This window comes from Canis lupus, chromosome 24 (assembly GCF_003254725.2).
Source record: "Canis lupus dingo isolate Sandy chromosome 24, ASM325472v2, whole genome shotgun sequence".
In the NCBI taxonomy this organism is placed as follows: domain Eukaryota; kingdom Metazoa; phylum Chordata; class Mammalia; order Carnivora; family Canidae; genus Canis; species Canis lupus.
In genome coordinates this window covers 33,748,952-33,772,500 of record NC_064266.1, presented here as the reverse complement: position 1 = coordinate 33,772,500, position 23,549 = coordinate 33,748,952, and the positions used below count along the sequence as shown (strand labels likewise).

The following is a 23,549-nucleotide window of genomic DNA, read 5'->3' as shown; positions in this document are numbered from 1 at the left end:
AGCAAAATCTTTGCATAGACTGTTCCACTGTTACATATGAAAGTAATTTTTAATTTGGGGAGTTCAGTTTTGTATCTGTATTTGGTTTTTACATTTGTTTTTAAGCCCTTAGAAGACATTTATGATTTTTATAAAAAATAGATCAGCACCTTATGTTTTTGTGTAAGAAGAATTTTATTTTTTAAAATACTATAAAACATAAATAAAATATTGTAAACTCTCTCCATGTCAGTTAATGTATCTCTGCATTATAATCTTTCAAGGTTACCTGATATATTCCCTACTTTATGGATTCCTACAAGCTCTTTTTTCTTTTTCTGTTTTTCTAGATTTTTTAGATTTAGATTTTTGACAGTGCGGTGCTGATAACATAAATTGTAAGAAATGCACTTAAACAGGTAACTTCAGACAATTATTTCTTTAGGTTGAATTTCTAACAATAGAATTGCTGCGTTAAAGTACATGCACCTTTAAATCTTGATACAGGGTGGCCTCCAAATTGTTTTATAAATTACATTCCAAATAGAAATTTATTAGAATGAACATTTCCCCAAACTTATGTCCACCCTGGATGTAATTTTTCTTTATAATCTTTGCCAACCATAAAGGCCAAAAAATGTATTTAAACATTTGCATTTTTTATTTGTAGTTTATCGGCTGCTTCTGCATATTTATTCCTCATTTGCATTTTCCCTTTTATTACTTTCCCCTTCATATCCATCGATCATTTTTATGGTAGTGTGATCTTCTTATAAATGTGTAAGAGATAATTAAATGAAGTCAATAAACCATTTCTTTCACATATTTAACAAATATATTGTCCAAGTGTGTGTTTACTTGATTTCTTTCTGAAAGTAAGATTTTAAATTTTTCTAGAGTAAAATTCAGCAGTTATTTCTTTTATGGTTTGATAGCTTGCCATCCCTGCCCAGAGATTAAATGAGAAAACTCTTTCATATTTTCTCTAGGTTCTTGGTAGGTTACTGTTCAAATGTTAAATCAAGAGTTGATGTGAAATGTATATATTATAATGTGTCCATACTAGAGACATAAGCTTGCCCTCTCCTCCCACAGCCCCTCATTTCCCAATATGATTTCTTAACTACCTCATTTCTCCCCTCCTCCCACAGTGCTCTTCTTGGAAATTCCACCATTATCATGCTCTAAATTTTTATGAGGGCTCAGGTACCTATTCTTCTAAGAGCAAGAGGCAACGTTTTGAATATTACATTCATATCATACATACACATGTCTGAGGAAATACTGCAGGTTTTTTGTTTTTGTTTTTTGTTTTTTGTTTTTAGGACACCTGGGTGGCTCAATGATTGAGCATCTGCCTTTGGCTCAGGGTCCTGGGATCAAGTCCCTCAATGGGCTCCCTACAAGGAACCTGCATTTCCCTCTGCATAAATAAATAAAATCTTTAAAAAAAATTTTTTTTGAGTCTCAGCTCTTTTGCTAGGGTTTGTTTGTTTTTTCCAGATGAAATTTAGATGTGTCCTGTTAAGTAAAAATAAAGAAGGAAGGAAGGAAGAAAAGAAGGGAGGGAGGGAGGGAAAGAAGGAAACCATGTCACTCAAGTTACTGAAATTTGGGAGGTTTTTTTGTTTAAGTTATTGAGATTTTGATTGAAATTTTGTTTAAAAATGTCGAGCTTTCATATCTAGGACAACAATATGTGTCTTTACAATACAATATATGCCATATCTTTAATGTCACCAGCAGATTTCTAATAGTTTCTTTTAGTTTCTTTTGTGTAATTCTGCCAAATTCTTGCTTTTTTTTTTTTTGAGTATAGTTGACACACAATGTTATATTACTTTCCAGTGTACAGCATAGTGTTTCCACAGGTTTATACATTAATCTGTGTTTACCACAAGTGTAGCTAAATTCTTGATAACCTAGTCCTACATACTGAATGCTGTCAATGGAACTTACTTCCTATTACTACCATTCTTTTTTTTTTTTAAGATTTTATTTATTCATTAGTGACACACAGAGAGAGAGAGAGGCAGAGATATAGGCAGAGGGAGAAGCAGGCTCCATGCAGGGAGCCTGACGTGGGACTTGATCCTTAGTCTCCAGGATCACGCCCCTGGCGGAAGGCGGCGCTAAACCGCTAAGCCACCGGGGCTGCCCTATTACTACCATTCTTATGTGGCATAAGAGAAGCAATTGACAATTGATATAAGAGTATATTGACCTGCACATCATCTTAATCATGGGATCAAAGGTAACATTACCAAAAATGGGACAAGCTAACATCACGTATATGAAACTGATCTGATGTGATTTTACTAAGAAGAACACAGCTCTCTGATAATAGAATTTCTGCCAAGAAATGTGATATCCTAGGGCACCTGGGTGGCTCAGGGGTTGAGCTTCTGCCTTTTGCTCAGGTCATGATCCCAGGGTCCTGGGACCAAGTCCCGCATCAGGTTCCCCATGGGGAGCCTGCTTTTCCCTCTGCCTATGTCTCTCTCTCTGTGTCTCTCATGGGGAAAGAAGAAGAAAGAAAAGAAAAGAAAGAAAAAGAAGAAAGAAAGAAAGAAAGAAAGAAAGAAAGAAAGAAAGAAAGAAAGAAAGAAAGAAGAAAGAAAGAAAGAAAGAAAGAAAGAAAGAAAGAAAGAAAGAAAAGGAAGGAAGGAAGGAAGGAAGGAAGGAAGAAAGAAAGAAAGAGAAGAAAGAAAGAAAAGGAAAGAAAAGAAAGAAAGAAAGAAAAGAAAAAAGAAAGAAAAGAAAAGAAAAAAAGATAATCTAAATCTAATTATGAGGAGACAGACAACCCAAATGAAGGAACATGCTTCAAAACAACTGTTTCTGACAACTAGGTGGCTCAGCGGTTGAGCATCTGCCTTTGGCTCAGGGCATGATCCTGGAGCCCTGGGATCAAGTCCCACATCCGGCTCCCTGCATGAGGCCTGCCTGTGTCTCTGCCTTTCTCTCTGTGTATCTCATGAATAAATAAATAATCTTTAAAAAAAAAAAAAAAAACAGAAACAAAACTGCTCTGTCTTCTGCAAAACAGCCACTGCCATGAAAGACAGTGGAGGCTGAGGAACTGGATTAAGAGTCTAAGCAGTGTGACAGCTGGATCTAATGAATGATTCTGAGTTGGATCCTGGATCAGAAGAAAAAAAAATGTTATAGAAACTATTATTGAAAAAAAAAAAGAAACTATTATTGAGACAATGGGTGAAATTTGTTTTTTTTTTTTTTAATGGGTGAAATTTGAATATGGCCTACATATGAATAATCACTGTGTGGTAGTTACATAAAAGAATGCCCTTGTACTTAGGAGATGCATACTGAAGTTTTAGGAGTGATAGTTCATATTTGCAGCTTACTCTCAAATGGTGAGGAGGTGGAGAAGACAGAGGGAGAATTGAGAGTGCAAGTGTGGCAAAATATTAACGATGAACGTGGGACTCGTTCCGGGTCTCCAGGATCAGCCCCTGGCGGAAGGCGGCGCTAAACCGCTAAGCCACCAGGGCTGCCCTATTACTACCATTCTTATGTGGCATAAGAGAAGCAATTGATATAAGAGTATATTGACCTGCACAGCATCTTAATCATGGGATCAAAGGTAACATTACCAAAAATGGGACAAGCTAACATCACGTCATCTAAATAAATGATTTCAAAAAAATAAAAAATAAAAAATAAAAAAAATAAATAAATGATTTCCAAGTGTTCATGCAGAATGAATCATGCTTGCAACCTTTCTGTAGGTTTGAACTTTTTCAAAATAAAAAAAGTTAAAAGGATCAGAAAATGATTCACGATGTGTTTAATGAAAAGATCAAAATAACACATTGAAAAAAAATAACACATTGAAACTTTTAGAGTCCTGGTTTAACAAAAGTATCACTGAACATGGTCCTCTCTGGGTGGGGAGATTATGAGGGCTGTCCTTGATCAAATCTTCCTTCAATTTTTGCGTATCTGCTGTTTTAGGAACAATCTTAGTGTACTTTGAAATCTAATTTTGAGTGGAGATGGTGTTTGCATCCCTGGGAGAAAACTGGCTGGGGGTGGGCATCAATCTTTTCCCATAGTGCTGGGCTTTAAAATTCCTAGTACTTTAGTTAAAATGTTATGTTTTCATGTGTGCAGTGGATACCTACCTTTCCTCCTCAAGGTAGCTTTGAGTCTAAAGGGATCAAAGGGGATTCTTTGGGACCCTTGGGATCCTGGGATCACGACCTGAGCAGGGTCGTAGGTGGAACCAGGTTCAGATTCCTAATCCAGGGGTCATGGAGGAACCAGGGCTCCAAGCAAAAGTAAAGATGATTTTGGACAAATAACCTAATTCACCAGATGAGGCAGAGACTCTTCCGACATTCCCTAAGAAAGGGGGCGCGCAGACTGATGGGAAACGGAGTCCCGAATTTGATGGATTCCCCGCAGAGGAGCCCAGGGAACTGGTCCCTCGCAGCTGCTCCTGCGCATGTGCAGTTCTGCCTCATTGTTCGCCCGCTCCCTTGTCTCCAGCTTCGCAGCGCAGGTAACCGTGGAGACCCGGGGTCGACGCGCTGCTCGGGCCGAGTCCTGCACGAAGGATGCGCACTACAGGTGAGAACCTCTTTGCACCGTTGCTTTGCCGGGCGCGGGATAGGTCTGTGTCCACACGTGCTGGAAGCAAAAACTTGAGCGAATCCTACGCGGGCTGAGACCCTAAAGAAAGCCAGGGACAGAGCAGCGTGGCTGCGTTCCCGCAGGTTCCAGGAGAAGGACAGGGGGCACGGGTTTCCGGGTCAGAATAAAGTGCAAGAAGAAAAGACATCTGAATGTGAAAGAACTGTTTCCAGGAGCTCCTCGAATTTGCATGTGCCCTGGTTAACCCTTCATCAGCGAGTCAAATCCACGAGAGCAGCGGAGGTGGGAGTGAATTCCCAGAACATTTATTATACGCCTGCAAGCTAAGGGCAGGTGGTGGGTCTGCACTGTAGCGGGCTGTGGAAGAGCCCAAGTTTGGGGACGCCTGGGTGGCTCAGGGGTTGAGCCCCTGCCTTGGCTCAGGGCGTGATCCCGGGGTCCTGGCATCCCCACAGGAAGCCTGCTTCTCCCTCTGCCTACTTCTCTGCCACCCCCTTTCTCTGTGTCTCTTATGAATAAATAAATAACATCTTTAAAAAAAAAAAAAGCCAAAGTTTGAACTCAGATGAGTTTAAATTCTAGCTCAGCCACTGAGTCTCCATGGGCCAAGTGATGAGCCTCTAGGACTCATACTTTACAGTTTCCCTGTCTGTACAATGAACTTATTCCTATAACCTGTCTCCAGGTTGTTCTGAGGATTGAATCAGATAGCACCTGTAAAGCACTCAGCACAGGTCCTGGCATTCAGTAAATACCTGGGAAATGTTTGTTTTGTTTTGTTTTTTAAGAATTATTTATTTATTTATTTATGATAGACATAGAGTGAGAGAGAGAGAGGCAGAGTGTGTCACAGGCAGAGGGAGAAGCAGGCTCCATGCCGGCCCGATGTGGGACTCGATCCCGGGACTCCAGGATCGGGCCCTGGGCCAAAGGCAGGCGCTAAACCGCTAAGCCACCCAGGGATCCCCCTTGGGAAATGTTAATTGCCTTTATCACTGTTCTTTTCATTAAGAATATTATTGATTTCTAGAGACCCCCTGTAAAATTGGTACTAATCCCATTTTAACCAAGAAGGAAACCAAGACTCTGGAGGTGAAGTGTCATGGACAGTAATTGAAGGAGCTGGCATGCAAACCTCAAACAGTTTTATTTCCAAATCCTATGTTGGGTTTTGTCCAGCAGAGCATCCTTCACAGCACTTAACAGAGTGGCAAGTCTCTAAGAGCCAGGCGGAAGAACCTGGAGTGTCCCCAGCTGAGTCCTCTCTAGAGTTCTTGGAGATTTCTTGACATCTGCTTAGAGCCCTCAGGTTTTGAAGGCTTCTCTGCTCTTTCTTCATTGTCCATCTGCCCTGTGACCGCAACAGTTTACAGACTCTCAAACCAGATTTTTCTGATAGTGGTTCCCAAATAAGCTTGCGGCAGGGCAGGATCACCTAGAGGACTTGTCAAAACCCAAGAGCTGGCGAGGCCCCACCCCTAGAGTCTCCCACCCGATAGGTTTGGGAGGGGCCCCCAAATTTGCATTTCTATCAAGTATCTGACGTTGCTGTTCCTGCTGGTCTGGGAGCCTCACTGAGAGCTTCTGTTGTAGGGGGTGGGGAAGTCCCAGAGACCGTTGGGACCTGGGCTGGAGATTCCCGTTGTGTGAATTTACCTCCTCCAGCCAGGTTCACATTTCCTTGGATCCCGCAGCTCTTGTAAGGAAAGAAGCTGGGGCCATCAGGAACAGGATTCCCACCTGGGAGATCCCCAGCCTACCCAGAGAAAGCCGGGGCACAGCTGCAGGGCACAGATCGAGGAAACAAGCAGGTTCTATCTCTGCTTGCTTGGAGGCAATGACTGTGACCCTTCTGCCCTGAGTAACATCACGGCACCAGGGGTTGTCAAGAAGTGTCCCTCCGTGAAGGTTGGGCCGGCTTTCAAGAGAGAGGTGAGCTGAGCTGAAGGTGGTGAGCAAGAGGCAGGCTTTCTGGGATGAGGACATCCACTGGACAGTTGAGGAGATTGTGGTCTGGGAGGACGGCCATGGAGACACCAGCTCCTCTCCTCCCCGAACTCCTCCCCTTTTTATTCTCCTTCCAGTCCCTTTTGGGGATGCTGTTCAGTCCCCAAACTACGGCCATCCCCTTACCTGGAACTTAGAGATATGCTACCGCCCCCCCCCGCCCCCCCGCACATTCCTGCCTTTGTAGCCTTTGTAGGCGTATAGCAAGGGGCTTCAGGGGTTATGTAAGCCTGTCTCATTTTAAAAGTGAGCAGTATTGGGTCTGAGGGAGTCATTAGTATACGGTTAAGTACAAGGTTTTGGGGGCCCCTGGGTGGCTCAGTGGTTGAGCATCTGCCTTTGGCTCAGGGCGTGATGCTGGGGTCCTGGGATCAAGTCCCACATCGGGCTCCTTGCGTGGAGCCTGCTTCTCCCTCTGTGTCTTTGCCTCTCTCTGTGTGTCTCTCATGAATAAATAAATTAAAAATCTTTTAAAAAGGTTTCTGGGGACCCCTGGGTGGTGCAGCGGTTTGGCGCCTGCCTTTGGCCCAGGGCGTGATCCTGGAGACCCGGGATCGAATCCCACGTCGGGCTCCCGGTGCATGGAGCCTGCTTCTCCCTCTGCCTGTGTCTCTGCCTCTCTCTCTCTCTCTCTCTCTCTCTCTGTGACTATCACAAATAAATAAAAATTAAAAAAAAAAAAAAAAAAGGTTTCTGGAGCCAGACTGCCAGGGTTCAAAGCCCGGCTCTACCACATTTACTTTCACTTCTTCCCTCAATTTCTCACCTATAAACTGGGAGTAATAATACTACTTACACCTTGCTTTATTTTAAGGAATAAATGAGGTAACATATGTAAAGTACTTAGAGCAGTGCCTGTTCCATAGTAAGCGCTATCCAAGTATTGTCAGTATCATTAATATTAATATAATCTCAGTTTACATTATTTGTTAGTCCCAGAACCTAAAGGACCACTGGGGCCCCCTGACTTCCAAGCCCCTGTTCGGTCCACTGTGGCTTAGTTAAGTTGAAACAAGTTTCTTAATTAAAAAAAAAAAAAATCCTGGGAATCCCTGGGTGGCTCAGCGGTTTAGCACCTGCCTTCAACCCAGGGCGCGATCCTGGAGTCCCGGGATCAAGTCCCACATGGGACTCACTGCATGGAGCCTGCTTCTCCCTCTGCCTGTGTCTCTGCCTCTCTCTGTGTGTCTCTCATGAATAAATAAAGTCTTTTAAAAAAAATAAAAAATAAGGGATCCCTGGGTGGCTCAGCGGTTTAGCGTCTGCCTTCCACCCAGGGCGTGATCCTGGAGTCCTGGGATCAAGTCCCACATCAGGCTCCACATCTGCATGGAGCCTGCTTCTCCCTCTGCCTGAGTCTCTGCCTGTCTCTCTCTCTGTCTCTCATGAATAAATAAAATCTTTTTAAAAATTAAAAAAAAAAAACTCTTTAAAAAATCCCTTGGAGGGATCCCTGGGTGGCGCAGTGGTTTGGCGCCTGCCTTTGGCCCAGGGCGTGATCCTGGAGACCCCGGATCAAATCCCATGTCGGGCTCCCGGTGCATGGAGCCTGCTTCCCCCTCTGCCTATGTCTCTGCCTCTCTCTCTCTCTGTGTGACTATCATAAATAAATAAAAATAAAAAATAAATAAAAATAAATAAAAAATAAAAAATCCCTTGGAGACACTGAAACCAAAGGAGAATAAATCCCTTAAAAAAAAAAAAAAAAAAAAAAAAAAAACTAAGAGCACCTGAGTGGCTCAGTGGTTGAGCATCTGCCTTCAGCTCAGGTCATGATCCTGGGGTCCTGGGATCGAGCCGACATCGGGCTCCCCACAGGGAGTCTGCTTCTCCCTCTGCCTGTGTCTCTGCCTCTCTCCGTGTCTCTCATGAATAAATAAATAAAATCTTTTTAAAGATTAAAAAATAAAATAAAATAAAATAAAATAAAATAACAGACTTATAGAGCACCTGAGTGGCTCAGTCAGTTGGTCATCTGCCTTTGGCTCATGGCTCAGGTCATGATCCTCAGGTCCTATGATCTCTCCCTGCTCATCGAGGAGTCCGCTTCCCTCTGCCTCTCCTCCCTGCTCCTGCTCTCTCTCTCTCTCCCCCAAATAAATAAAGTCTTAAAAAAATAAAAATTAAAAATTAAAAAGCAGACTTCCGTAAAGCACATCTATCCCTGTTGTCAGAGCTTCCTATTAATTTTTTAACTCAAAGGAGTTAAAAATATAAGTAGGAGGGACACCTGGCTGGCTCAGTAAGTAGAGCTTGCAAAACCTGATCTCAGGGTTGTAGGTTCCAGCCCCATGTTACATGTAGAGATTACTTAAAAATGAAAAAAATTTAAATATATATATAGAGATATATAGATATGTAGGAAAGTAGATAAGCAGACTTCTGTCAGGTTTTTGTTGTTTCTTGCATCTGTTTTTACACATTTTTACAAAAGTAAAGAAAATAATGTAATGACTCCCATATACTTGTCACGGCTTCAGCCATTATCAACTTATGACCATTTTGCTTCATCTATATCTGCCCCCAAAATACACACACACACTCACACTCACACACACAAATTTTCCCTTCCACCTTCCATGACTAGATTGTTTTCAGTCCCGGGGGCACCTGGCTGGCTCAGTTGGAAGACTGTGGAACTGACTCTTGATCTCGGAGTCATGAATTTAAGCCACACATTGGGTATAGAGATTACTTAAATAAATAAATAAACTTTAAAAAATAAACTAAATCCCAGGGCAGCCCCAGTGGCTTAGCGGTTTAGCGCTGCCTTCAGCCCAGGGCATGATCCTGGAGACATGGGATCAAGTCCCACGTCAGGCTCCCTGCATGGAGGCTGCTTGTGTCTCTGCCTTCCTCTCTCTCTCTCTCTCTCTCTCTCTCTGTGTGTCTCCATGAATAAATAAAATCTTTTTTAAAAAATAAAAATAAATAAAGTAAATCCCGACATCAAAAACTTCAAATATAATATGTTTAATAATGACCAAAGGCATGGCATGTCATGCTTGCTATGCTAAGATTTGTTTAACTGACTCTTTCTTCATTGGACTTTGGCTTGTTTTATATCTCTCTGCTATTAAATCAAAGAAAGCTGTAAATTGTAAGAAACCAGTAAGATAAATATTACTCCCCCCCACAATGAAAAGCATGCTTCTCTTAGCTCCCCACAGTTATACAAGGGTTATGAGAGTCCCCTCCATGCACCTGCCCCTTCTGAAGGGTCAGAGACATTCTCCCACGGTGTGGCCATCTGTCAGCATGGGGTTTCTAAGCAAAGGCTCCGAGGACTTTCAGGACAGATCCCATTTCTCATAATTGCTCTGCTCCTTCTCCCTCCTCCAGCTCTGGCCTCAGAGTTCTCAAAACTTTTCCAGGAGCAGGAGAAAATGAACACATCCCAGGTAAGTCATTTACTAATTACTTTTTCAATGAAAAGGTGACTTCACCTTTTATTAGTGACCATGTTTTCTCATTGATTGTTTTTCTTCATTTTTTTCATTTTTTGACTTTGTTCCTGTGATATTATCTGACTTTCCTTTTTTCCTCTTCTGGTGGCTCTGAAGGTCTACCTTTGATTTGTGTTGTATTATTGATTACCGTTGATGTATGTGACGCATATGTGAACCTATCTTCTTGTCGACATCAGGGATTGTTTTCATCCACAGTACCATCTATAGACTCCTTTATCTCAGGTTCTATGGAAACCTTCTAAATACTTTTCTTCTCCCATTTTCTCTTCTCTCTTTACATAATAAATATAGTTTTTTGAATTCTTTGTTAACAATCACATCACACCTTCTAGCTACTTGAACAAAAATTATTTCAATTCTTTTTTTTTAAGATTTTATTTATTTATTCATAGAGTCAGAGAGAGAGAGAGGCAGGGACACAGGCAGAGGGAGAAGCAGACATCATACAGAGAGCCTGATGTGGGACTCTATCCAGGGTCTCCAGGATCACGCCCTGGGCTGCAGGCGGCACTAAACCGCTGTACCACCGGGGCTGCCCAATTATTTCAATTCTAATATACATCTTCTGGTTATTTTTGCTGTCCGAAGTATGAAGATAAGGCGTTATAATGTTATCTACAACTTAGAGTTGCTTATCATGTTCCAGTCACTATTAAATTCCTTACCTGGCCTAATTCTTTTAATTAGGACAATAGCATTATGAAATTTATTATTTATACTTTTTACTGAAAGTATAAATAATAGATTTAAGTGCTTTTAGCTGGAATGGTTCTAAGGATACATCGTTAGAGATTTGGCCAACTGGCTGGCTCAGTCGGTACAGCAGCAACTCTTTATCTTGAGGTTGGACTTCAAGTCCTACACTGGGTATAGAGGTAACTGAAAAAAAAAAAAAAAAAAGCAATTTGGCCATATAGGTCAAATATGTCTTAGTATGCAAGTCCACTACAAGCTTTCACTCATTTTTGAGAGTAAGATTCCATCTGCTTCTGTTCAAGCCTGTCCAAGAACTTGGAATGGGAGAGCTCTTAGGCATGAGATTATAAATAAGACACAGGGTACATAAAGTATATTGTATGAGACATACTTATACTAAAAACCTATTTGTTGTTTAACTGGGTGCCCTGCGTTTTTGGTTACTAAATCTGGGACCCATACTTAGGCAGAAAGAGGGTTTTCGGGTGCACTCTGCTGACCGTGAGCTCTGGCAGTCCCCGTCCATCCAGAGGACCAGTCATTCTCTGTATTTTCAGGGGCTGACTTTACTACCTCATTCCAGATGACCTGTTACTGGACCATCACAGCTTGCCTCAGTTTCCCCAACAATCACCATAGCAGCTCTTCTTCTATAGTTTCGAGAACTCTCAGGCTTCATGCTCACAATACGTTGCTTTGTCCAAAAATGTAAAAATGTTGCCTACATATAGTTTATAAATATTTTTTTGAAGTTTCCTGTTGAGTTACCCTATGCCTCTTTCCTTGCATAGTCTGTAAGCCCCCCTTGCTTCACCTGGAACCAGTTTTTCCTGCTCTTGTCTGCTCACCACACTCTCCTTTTCTGGTTGTATTCCTTCTCTGATTGCTGAGTTCTGATGGAGGCCTCTGGAGAATCTTACGACTGTGTGGGTGATACGTTTTCTAAGTCTGACTATCTGGAAGTACCTTTCTTCTGCCCTGTTACAGGGATGATTGGTTGTAGCATTTGGGTTCAGACTCCTTTTCCTTCTGGGTATGATGAGTAAACAGGATCCCCTAGCATCTGCAGAGAATGAAAAGTTGAGTGCCATTTCTGTTCTTACACCTGTTTTATTCTTTCTTCTTGCAAGTTTTTCTCTTTCCTGGGGTTTGAGCTATTTCGCCGGGCAGCGTCTGCCAGTGTGCCTATTTGGTTAACCGGACAGCTCCTGCCGATGAACACTCAAGTGCTCTGGGACACTTCTAGTGATTTCCCGTGATTATTTCCCTCCCACCCTCCTCTTGGTTCTTGCCACCCAGAGCTCCTGGGAGGCTGTCAGTGGCTCTCCGCGGTGGTCCATCTGTCCTCCTTTCCTTTCCTGTCATCCTTTTCATTTTCCTGTGCTTTCATTCTGTGTGGTAAGAGATTTGCTCATTTTTGTCACCCACGTCATTTTGTTTTCGAGCCTTCTTTGGAGGGTTTTAGATTTTTTGGCCTTCCTAAGTCAGCAACAGACTCCATACTATCTGGGGTGCCTGTGTGGCTCAGTTGGATAAGCATCTGCCTTCAGCTCGGGTCATGATCCCAGGTCCTGGGACAGAGCCTTGCATCAGGCTCTCTGCTTAGCAGGGAGCCTGCTTCTCCCTCTCCCTCTGCCTGCCACTCCCTCTGCTTGTGCTCTCTCTCTGTTAAATAAATAAATAAATAAATAAATAAATAAATAAATAAATAATTTTAAAAATTAAAAAAGCATCTGTACTATCTGGGTCCCTTTGCTTTTCACATAGCCAATTTTTCTCATTTTATGGAAGTGAGACTCTGACATCAATCTGGGGATACCAGTTTGAAGTCTTAAAAATTATTGTCTTCAGTATCTAAATTAATTTTGTTTTCATAGGCTCCAATCTATTCCTCTTGGTACTTAATTTTTTTTGGCTGTTAGATTTTATTTACATAAAAGAATAATTTGTTAAGCAGTTTTTCTTCATGCTTATTTTTCCAATGGTTGTTTTTCCTCCAGCATCTGAGGCCCTTTTTTAAAAAGTTTTCTGTGTGAATAGAAAGGCAAAAAACTCATAAGATCGATCTAGGCAGCATAAGGGTCTGTTTCCTCCACCAGCTTTTCCCTTGAATGAAAAGACAGACCTGGGGCCTTTTACATGGATTGGTGGGAGATGTGTACAGACAGGCCTCTCTGTAGGATGTACAGAGGGGGACAGAGCCCCAGGGGACCTTCCTTTCCCCCTGACAAAGCTGGCAGTGCCTTACCCAATGACAGAAGGTGTTGATCTGTTTCCCTAGAGTTGCCCTAAAAGCAAAGCTGTGACTGGTTCAGGGTACTCAGCATAGTACCTTGCTTCTCTTTTGGGTTGCAAAGTTCACGCAGACTGGAGGCAGGTGTCCTGCTTTTTATAGGGAAGGTTCTCCCAAGTGTTAATCCTTAGCCAACCCCTCTGGGGGCTAATAACGACCTAGGAATGTGACAGGCCTCATATTCCCACTCATTCCTCTGGGTCTTGAGCCCAGAGCCCACTTCATCTCCTGCCACAGCTGCTTCCCAGCTGGGAGATCCTGCCTGGCTCTGAACAGAACCTCAGACTCTTGCACAGTCTGTGTTTGTTTTAGGGGATGAGCACACTTCCTCCAATATCTGCCTCCTACTCTATGGCTTACAGAAACCAGTCAGAATTTGTCACTTGCTGACAGCCCCCTTCCCTGCACCCCTCTTCCCTGATCATGTACTGGTGTTGTTATGTCTCTCCCTGCTATAGTTTTGGAAGCAGAAGAGATCAGTGTGTGTGCCCAGCCCATCATGTCGAGTTAGGAGCATCTCTTCTTGAAACTGTCACCACCAGTGGCCTCTGAGACAGGCTTCATTCATTCAACGGCTGTTTAGTGAGCACCACCGTGGACGTGCTCTGCTCTATGTGGAGATACTACTACTAACTCCTGCTTCTTTGGTCGCCAAGGTCTTCTCCCCCTCCTGCTCCCTCTTAGGTTCCAAATCTTCCATCTCCCTGTTCTTTATGGGCAAGCTCCCTACTCAGATGGCTTCAGTTATCGCTGAGAAACTCCTGATTTCCAAACTTCGCCTTAATCCTGGACCTCCCTCCTGATTTCCAAGACCTTATATCTAACCATCACCTGGACCTCTCTACCTGTAGTGACCTCTCTACCTGTATGTGTCACAGATGCCTTATGTATAACATGTCCAGGATTTCTCTCTATCTATCTATCTATCTTTTTCTCACCCAACCTATTCTTTCTCCTGGGTTGTCAGTCTCCAAATACAGCACCAGCACTGACCCAGCTGCTCTTGCTGATAATCTCGGAGTAGTGTTCCATTCATTTCCCCTCTTGCCCTAACCAACTGCTGATTAATTCCATTTAGAATCAACTCCACTTCTGAATGGCCCTGCTACTACATTAAAATCTTCTCTTGGGCAGCCCCGGTGGCTCAGCGGTTTAGAGCCGCCTTCAGCCTAGGGCCTGATCCTGGAGACCTGGGATCAGGTCCCACGTCAGGCTCCCTGCATGGAGCCTGCTTCTCCCTCTGCCTGTGTCTCTGCCGCTCTCTCTCTCTCTCTCTCTTTCTGTGTGTGTCTTTCATGAATAAATAAATACAATCATAAATAAATAAATAAATAAATAAATAAATAAATAAATAAATAAATAAAATCTTCTCTTATAATGGTTATTACCTTCCTCTATGACTTCCCTTCCCTTCCCTTTAAAAACCCTTCTCAGACTTTCTCAACACAATCAGTATTTGGGGCCAGATAATCCTTTGTTGTAGAGGCTGTCCTCAGCATCGTAAGATATCCCACAGCATCTCTGGGCTCCAGCCACTAGATACCATAAGCACCCTTTCCTCAGTTGGGACAACCACACATGTCTCCCGACATTGCCAAATGCCCTTCACCCGCTGCCGACAAGATCAAGTTGAATGAGAGTCACTGCTTTAAAACATTCTCCCACTCTGCTACTAAGTCTTTGCTTTCAAAATATAAATCTGATCATGTTACTTATGTATATGTCCCCATTCCCATGGAAGTAATCTCCAAAGTCAGGTGTGCACCCTAGAGAACCGCATGAGACAATGAAGTAGTGTAGGATGTAAAGAAGGTATTAGAATGCCCTCTCATGTTTCTTTTGTATCAAAAAAAAACTAAGAAAGTAAGCTTTACTTTTGCTGGCTAGCTGCAGAGTCCTAGACATTCATAATTTACAAGTTAATACATTGAGGGATGCTTAGGAACTCCGAGTAATGGGGTGACTAAGTATCTGGAGGCCACTGGTCTCTGGGGGAAAATCCAGTATTTCTCTGTGACTAACCACTAAATATCTCTACTTGTTCTGAGTCTCTTCAAAGCCCCCAACCTATTTTGTCACACTGCACTACTTGCAACTCCCTTAATTTTATATGTATTGTTAATTATTATTGGGCCTGAATGTGTTTTGTAGAAAGTCTCCTTCTTGGTCTGTGAACACCTTAATAACAGGACCATTGTCTCCTTTGCCTTAGCATCCTTACAACTAGAATCATTCTAGATATATAGAGGGACTCAAATTTTTGTTGTTTATAAATTAATAAATATAGAGGCAGAATATTTCTATTATGATTTCTGTTTCTTCCATAAAGTATAACATAAAGGAAGGTACCTGGTTACGTCATCCTTTGTAACATTTTCTGGTAAACTCTTAACAATGAACACAGTACGGGCACCCAGGTGGCTCAGTCAGTTAAGCATCTGACTCTTGGGATCCCTGGGTGGCGCAGCGGTTTAGCGCCTGCCTTTGGCCCAGAGCGCGATCCTGGAGACCCAGGATCGAATCCCACGTCGGGCTCCTGGTGCATGGAGCCTGCTTCTCCCTCTGCCTATGTCTCTGCCTCCCTTTCTCTCTCTCTCTCTGTGTGACTATCATAAATAAAAAAAAAAAAAAAAAAAAAAACTTAAAAAAAAAAAAAGCATCTGACTCTTGATTTTGGCTCAGGTTATGATCTCAGGGTCATGAGATGAAGCTCCATGTCAGGCTCTGCACTGGACGTGGAGCCTGCTTAAGATTCTCTCTCTCCTCCTCCCTCTGCTCCTTCCCCTCACCCTCTCTCTCCACCCTAAAAGCTTTTTTAAAAATGAACACAGTAGAAATTCATTCTCATATATATTTCCCATGCCATCTGATCTTGAGCATTTCATGGTGAGCAGGACTGGGCTGTTACAGGGATCGGTGTTGTTCGAGGATATATCCGTGGACTTCACCCAGAAGGAGTGGCAGCTGCTGGACCCTGCCCAGAGGCTCCTGTACAGGGATGTGATGCTGGAGAACTACAGGCATCTGGTATCACTGGGTAAGCACGGCTTCCATGCACCTGTCAACGACATGCATTTTCTATCTTAGGAACCAAATCACTGTAAGGCCCCATGAGTTTCAGGCTTGAGATTTTGGATTAAAAGACCCTCTTTAGGGAACTTGAAAGTATGTTGTATTCTCACCTCCATGGTAAAAAGGTCTTTTTTAATGAAGGCCCTATCACCTTACAGCTTCTAAAGCTTCTCCCATCTGATTCTTCAAAGGGCCTGAACTTTAAGCAGCTTTGCCAAGTCCCATGTCATTTCCCATAACAGGGCACTGCGTCACCAAACCTGAGCTGATATTCAAGTTGGAGCAAGGAGAAGAGCCATGGGTACCAAAGAAAGAACTCCCAAGTCAGAGCTGCCCAGGTGAGTTCACAGGGGTAGATAGAAGACAACTGGTGGAAACTGGTTCCCAAGTGGCCAGTTCAGGGTATTTTTGAAAGCATTTTAGAAATATATTTTAGTGGGGCATCTGGGTGGTCCAATGGTTGAGCATCTGCCTTTGGCACAGGTCATGATCCCAGGGTCCTGGGATCGAGTCCCTCATTGAGCTCCCTGCAGGGAGCCTGCTTCTCCCCCTGCCTATGTCTCTGCCTCTCTGTGTGTCTCTCATGAATAAATAAATAAATAAAATATCTAAAAAAGAAAAAAAGAGAGAAATCTCTTTTAGAGGCTTTTAGAAGTGGCTCAAGACAGATGATCACCCTACCTTAGATAACAAACCTCCAAATAGCACCCTCCTATATAAATGCTCTTCATGTTCTGTTTGACTTTTATTTTTTTTTCTGTTTGACTTTTATATGTAGAAAGATTGGCTTTCATAGAAACCGATTGGTACTCATCCTCGACCTTTATTTCTCTGTTTTTTTTTTCTGTTTGGTAATGACTATTGTTCATCTTCCCTCCTATGCCAAACACTCAGTAAATATGCAGTTATTGGTGCCTTCTTATATTCAACAAATATTTATTTTAGGCACTGCTATACACCAGTCACATTCTAAGCATAGAGGATACAAAGTCTCTACTCCTATCAGTAGATCCAATGAGTAAGTTGGCAAATTTAGCAAAAAAATGGCAACTAGCAAGAAAAAATGTAATATGTCTAGTAGTTATCATATGAAAAATTAAAGTCAGATGATGGGTATAGAGATCAATAGGGAGTGCTATTTTTGGAAAGGAAATCAGAGGAGGCTTCTTTGAGGAGGTGAACATTTGAGCAGGAACAGTAGAATAGAGTTTTGAACGGAGGGATGGAGAGAGGCACAGATTAAGAGATTTCCAGCTCGAGGGAGCAGCAGGTATGAAGTCTCCGAGATGGGAGTATGCTTGGTGTAATCAGAGAACAGCGAGGTGTCAGTGGGACCAGAGGGGCTTCCAAAGGAGGTAGCAGCTGATGTCAGAGAGTTAGCAGGAACAAAGCTTTATGGGCCTGGTAAGACTGACTTCTAAATCTGAGTGAAGCATTAGGTGAGAAGGGAAAGGCAAGGACTACTAGGTTTGCAGGGCCAGAGGCACATGACTGCAAAAAGCGAGACTGAAAAGAAGCACCGAGGATGGTGGGGAGGGAACCAGAAGACAGTGGTGTCCCAGAAGCCACGTGAAAAAAGTGTTCTGAGAAGGAAGGAATAAATTCCAGCATGCAGATGGACGTGTAAACTCAGCATTGCCTCTTCTTTTCCTGCATATTATTCAAGGCCATAGAGAAAAGAAAGACAAAATATCAACTCCATTTTCACTGGAGGTTGGAGGCAGTAGAAATCCCAAACTTAAAGTAAAAAGTGGAATGGGGCGCCTGTGTGGCTCAGTCGGTTAAGCATCTGACTCTTAATCTCAGCTCAGGTCCTGATCTCAAGAGTTGTGAGTTCAGGCCCCAGGTGGAGCCTACTTAAAAAATTAATTAATTAACTACCTAATTAGAGAAAGAAGAAAGAAGAAAGGAAAGAAAGAAAGAAAGAAAGAAAGAAAGAAAGAAAGAAAGAAAGAAGAAAGAAAGAAAGAAGAAAGAAAGAAAGAAAGAAAGAAAGAAAGAAAGAAAGAAAGAAAGAAAATGGATTATAACCAGAAGCAATGGAAATTAGGCTCAGTTGTGGTAGTTAAGTAGAGAAAATATCACACAAACTGGCCATGGAAAAAAAGTGTCAGAACACATTGTACAGATAGTATTTACTTGCAAACCTTGCCATTAATGGAACTTGAAGTGATGAGATTCTTAAAAAAAAAAAAAAAAACAATGGGACAGTAGCATTGCCCTGAAGGGATGTGTAGATTCTGAGTAGAGCTAGGGACAGAATATGTACTAACCAAGTCAAAAACATGAGAGTGGATTTGTGGCTAGAAATGTCCAGTTTAGGGCACCCCGGGTGGCTCAGCAGTTTAGCACCACCTTCAGCCCAGGTGTGAATCCTGTGTGAGACCCAGGATTGAGTCCCACATTGGGCTCCCTGCATGGAGCCTGCTTCTCCCTCTGCCTGTGTCTCCGCTTCTCTCTCTCTCTCTCTCTCTCTCTCTCTCTCTGTGTGTGTGTGTATGTGTGTGTCTCTCATTAATAAATAAAATCATATAAATAAATAAATAAATAAATAAATAAATAAATAAATAAATGCCCTGATCTGATACAATCTGACAATATTGTAGACTTATGAGCTGATCACTTGAACATGTGTTGTGAACTTAGATTATAAGAATCGAATGTAATCTCTAGGTGTAAAAATCCAATATCAAATTTTCCCTACTAGCATATTGGCTTCTGTTTGTTTTATCTGCTACAGAAAAGTCATGTATTTTTAAGTATACAATTGATGTTCTTGCATAAAATGAGAAGAACAGAGGATAGTAATAATCACCCATAGCAAAAAAAAATTTTAAGGCAAAGATTAATAAAGGCCCTTGGACCAAACTGGATAGCCAGCTGCTTGAGTTTTCACAGGAAAAAAAAAAAGAAATCAGAGAGGAAGAAAACATGATATAAAGGTGGAGTTAATTATGACAGGACACAATCAGTTGGCAAAGCAAATCAGTAGATTGAAAGAGGGAGAAGTAGAGGTGTCAATCAGGCCAGATAACTATTGATCTATTCTGAGAGAATCAACTGACAGCACCAACAACCAGAATACAGAGGGGAATTGGATCCTGTTGCAAGCCTGGCTTGTCCCCTCCTGTTTTAACACATGTTTTGGGCATTGTTTTACCATATCACAGTTCTGTGAAGAGATAGGGATGAACTATAGGACTGGACCTTTGGACACAAGGCAATTAATTATTTCATATGTAAATTTGGAGTTAGTATACAGAATGGGAAAAGGGCAGAAGAGATTGGGAAAATGGACAGTGGAGTAAAGGATTCCACTGCAAGTGGTGAAGCATGGGGAGAGGAGGATATGGTTCAAGTCTCTGATATGCTGTCAAATTGATCTTGGCTCTGAAACTTCCCCTATTACCACCCAGTCTTCCTTGTCTGCCTCCTCAATATCCTTTGTCTTTGCCCATCCTTTGAAAATCCTCCATCTGGGATGCCTGGGTGGCATGATCCTGAGATCCTGGGGTCGAGTCCTGCATTGGGTTCCCCACGGGGAGCCTGCTTCCTACTCTGTCTATGTCTCTGCCTCTCTCTGTGTATCTCTCATCAATAAATAAATAAGATCTTGGGCAACCCCAGTGTCTCTCTCTCTCTCTCTCTCTCTGTCATGAATAAATAAATAATTTTTTAATAAATAAATAAATAAGATCTTAAAAAAAAAAAAAGAAAATCCTCCATCCTTGGATCAGTTGTTTTCCTGACATCCTTTTTACTTAGCACAATGTTCCTTATGTCTTTTTTTTTTCCAAACTTACTATCCATCTTGACATCATATTTATAACAAACCAAAGCCACTTGTATTTGTATTAAGTTTCCACTTTCTCTCCTTTTTTTTTTCTATTATAATATGTGTTTTTTCTTGATTTTCATGTTACCAAACCAAAAGAAGAGAATAAATATTTGCTCAGGACTTCTTCCATCCCAGAACACTATATCTAAGAACCTAAGAATCAATTCCATATAGGCCACTTGTGTATAATGCCATTTCTTAAGAAATGCATTGAGATTTGTGATGTATGTCAATTTCTTATATTTCTAGAAGTCCAGGAAGCCAATAACATGAAAGAAAGAAGCGAAGCAAAGGAAGATAAGTATTCGAGGAAAGCTTTCTTCTTCAACAACAGAATATTGACTAAGGAGAGAACTAAGACCTTGAGAAACCCAGTGCCCTCAAGAAAAATATCCCATAAATGTGACTTATCTGGAACAAGCTTGGAAAGTGTTTCAGAATTAATTATTAGTAATAGAAACCATGTAAGAAAAACGTCTAGTGATCTCAATGGATGGGGATCCCTTCATGCTATGCATGAGAAAATTCATGCAGTGAACAAGCCCCATGAAAGTGATCGAAAGAAGAAATCCCACAGATATAAGGAGGAGTTTATTCAACATGAAAAGAATTCTGTTTTGGAGAAACTTCTTGAATATAATAATTGTGGGAAAGTCTTTCACAAAAAGACTGCCTTTGTTACACATAAGAGACCTCACAAAGGAGAGAAACCCTCTGAAGATAATGAATACAGACAAGCCTTCACCCAAAAATTAAAGCTCAGTGCTCATCCAAAAACCCTTAAGGAAAGGAAATCATGTGAATCCAGTAAAAATAAGAAACCCTCATGCATGAAGTCAACACATGTACATCAGAGAGCTCACCTAGGGGAGAAACACTATGATTGTAATAAACTGGGGAAATCCTTTAGCAGGAAGTCCAATCTTACTCAACATCAGAAAATGTACAGAGGAGGAACACCTGATGAATATAATGAAAGTGAGAGAGCCTTGAGGAAGTCATACCACACTCAAAGTGATAGAACTCATGCAGGAGAGAAAATCTGTGACAGTGATAAATGTGGGAAATCCTTCCATGAAAAGCCATGCCTTACTCAACATCAGAGAACTCACACAAAAGAAAAACCTAGTGAGTGTAATGATAGTGAGAGAGCCATAAGGAAGGAATCGCACCTCACTCAAAGTCAGAGAATTAACACAAGAGGGAAAAGCTTTCAAGGTAGTAAATGTGAGAAATCCTCCTGTGAGAAGCTAAAATTTGCTCAACATCAGAGAATGCACTCGGGGAGGAAAACTAATGAGTATCCCAAAAGTGGCAGGACCATAAGTAAGAAGTCACACCTCACTCAAAGTCAGAAAGCTCACAAAGGGAAGAAAGCCTACAACTGTAATAAATGTGGGAGAAGCTTTCCTAAGAAAACAGACCTTACTCAACATCAGAGCACACACACAGGGAAAAAACCCTATGAGTGTAATGAATGTGGCAAGTCCTTCTTTGTGAAGTCCAACCTCACTGAACATCAGAGAACTCACACAGGAGAAAAACCATATGAATGTAATGAATGTGGGAAGTCCTTCTGCCAGAAGTCAGCCCTCACAGTTCATCAGAGAACTCACACAGGAGAGAAACCATATAAATGTAATGACTGTGGGAAAACCTTCTGTGTGAAATCAAACCTTACTCAGCATCAAAGGACCCACACAGGAGAGAAACCCTATAAATGCAATGAATGCTGGAGATCTTTCTGTGTGAAATCCAACCTTGTTGTGCATCAGAGAACTCATACAGGAGAGAAACCCTACAAATGTCCTGAATGTGGGAAAACCTTCTATGAAAAATCAGCCCTCACAAAACATCAGAGAATTCACACAGGGGAAAAACCCTATGAATGTAATGAATGTAGAAAAACCTTCAGCCAGAGGTCAGCCCTCACCAAACATCAAAGAAAAACACACAAGAAGAAAACTCCTATCAACGCTGCCCGCATGCAGAAGCCTGCATCTACAAATCAGATTCGTTGAACATCAGCAAAATCACAGGGCAGGAAAGCTAAGATGTCATCACATGTGGGAAAGTCCTCATCAATCAGTTATAGCTTCTTGGAACTAGAGGATTAATATAGGAGTGAAACCTACGAATGTTTTGAACATGTGAAAGCTTTCAACAAGCATTCAAAGATATTGAGGGGAGATTTATCATTTTAAGGAATATGGATAAGAATGTTTTTGTGGGAATGTTTAACTAGAAGTCCTATTTCAGATGTGATAACCAAACTTATTACAGAAAGGATAACAGAAAATATTCTGTTAATAGATTGTGAAATGTGGAGCTTTTGTAAAAGGAGGAATACTTTAAATTGTTGATACAACAGCATTAAATATATGTGTGAAGACTTTCTGAGGTATATTGAACTATATATAGGCATGTAGTACATGAGTGTGCCATAGAACATGAATTATGGATATGTCAGATTTGTGATAGGAACCCACCACTATCTCTGAACCTCAACAGTATGGTATATGTAGACTAAGTAAAAACCAAGCAGTCCTGTAACCTGTGACCCAACAGTTCCACCTCTTGATAACATACTCTAAAACAAGAGTTCTCAACTGGGCATCCTAAAGGGTGTTTGGAAATACTGGGATTGCTTGGTTGTCACTGTGGCAGAGTGCTATAGGTGGTTAGTATATGAGAGGGCCAAAGACACCAAATGTCCTGCAACATGTCAGGAAAAGGACAGGAAGAAGAGACTCATCTACAATGCCTGTGGCTCCATCACAGAAAAATACCACCCTGGAGAAACTCTTGCATGTGTGCACCCACAGACCTATACCAGAATGTTCATTGCAACACTGCAATAATTTTTTGAGTAACAATTTACAAAAATGGAAAGTAAAAAATGTCCATTAACAATAGACTAGATAAATAAATGTTGGTTTTGGTCATACCATGGGGATAATATATGGCAATGAAAATGAATTAATGAATTAAACACTTCAAGATGATTATGTTGAATGAAAAAAATATATAGCTATTTTACTGCATTTCAAAAATAAAATTCAAAAAACAAAGAACTCAGCAGTACATTGTTCAGGGAGATAGATAGAAAGAAAGAAAGAAAGAAAGAAAGAAAGAAAGAAAGAAAGAAAGAAAGAAAGAAAGATATAATGTGAACAGTCAAAGTACAAAGGAAAGCAAGTGGATGATTAACAAAACCTAGGATAGCAATTACATCTGTGGAAGAAAGAGGGACTTATGTTTACAGAGAAAGAGAAAGCTTCATGTTTTCTTAAATGACTCATGAGTATACAGGTATTGCTTTTAATATTTTATATCATATATATGCATATATAACTATTTCTGTTTATAGACTAATTTTCAAGAAGCAAGCTTCAAGATAATTGCATTAGAATGTTAAAAAAAAGTGGTATTTTGGCATAAAGATTCATCTATTTTTTGGGCAGCCCTGGTGGCTTAGCAGTTTAGCGCCACCTTCCACCCAGGGTGCGATCCTAGAGACCCGGGATCGAGTCCTACATCAGACTCCCTGCATGGAGCCTGCTTCTCCCTCTGC

The 23,549-nt window shown here is 41.5% G+C and overlaps 1 protein-coding gene across 1 annotated transcript; it reads left to right on the top strand.

The window, feature by feature from the left end:
* Positions 1-4,363: 4,363 nt before the first annotated feature.
* Positions 4,364-23,476, top strand: ZNF334 (zinc finger protein 334). The gene is made up of 5 exons (XM_025470299.3): positions 4,364-4,575; positions 9,949-10,007; positions 15,976-16,102; positions 16,380-16,475; positions 20,225-23,476. The coding sequence occupies exons 1-5, from the start codon at positions 4,563-4,565 to the stop codon at positions 21,994-21,996; spliced, it is 2,067 nt and encodes a 688-aa protein (XP_025326084.1). The 5' UTR covers positions 4,364-4,562; the 3' UTR covers positions 21,997-23,476.
* Positions 23,477-23,549: the final 73 nt, after the last annotated feature.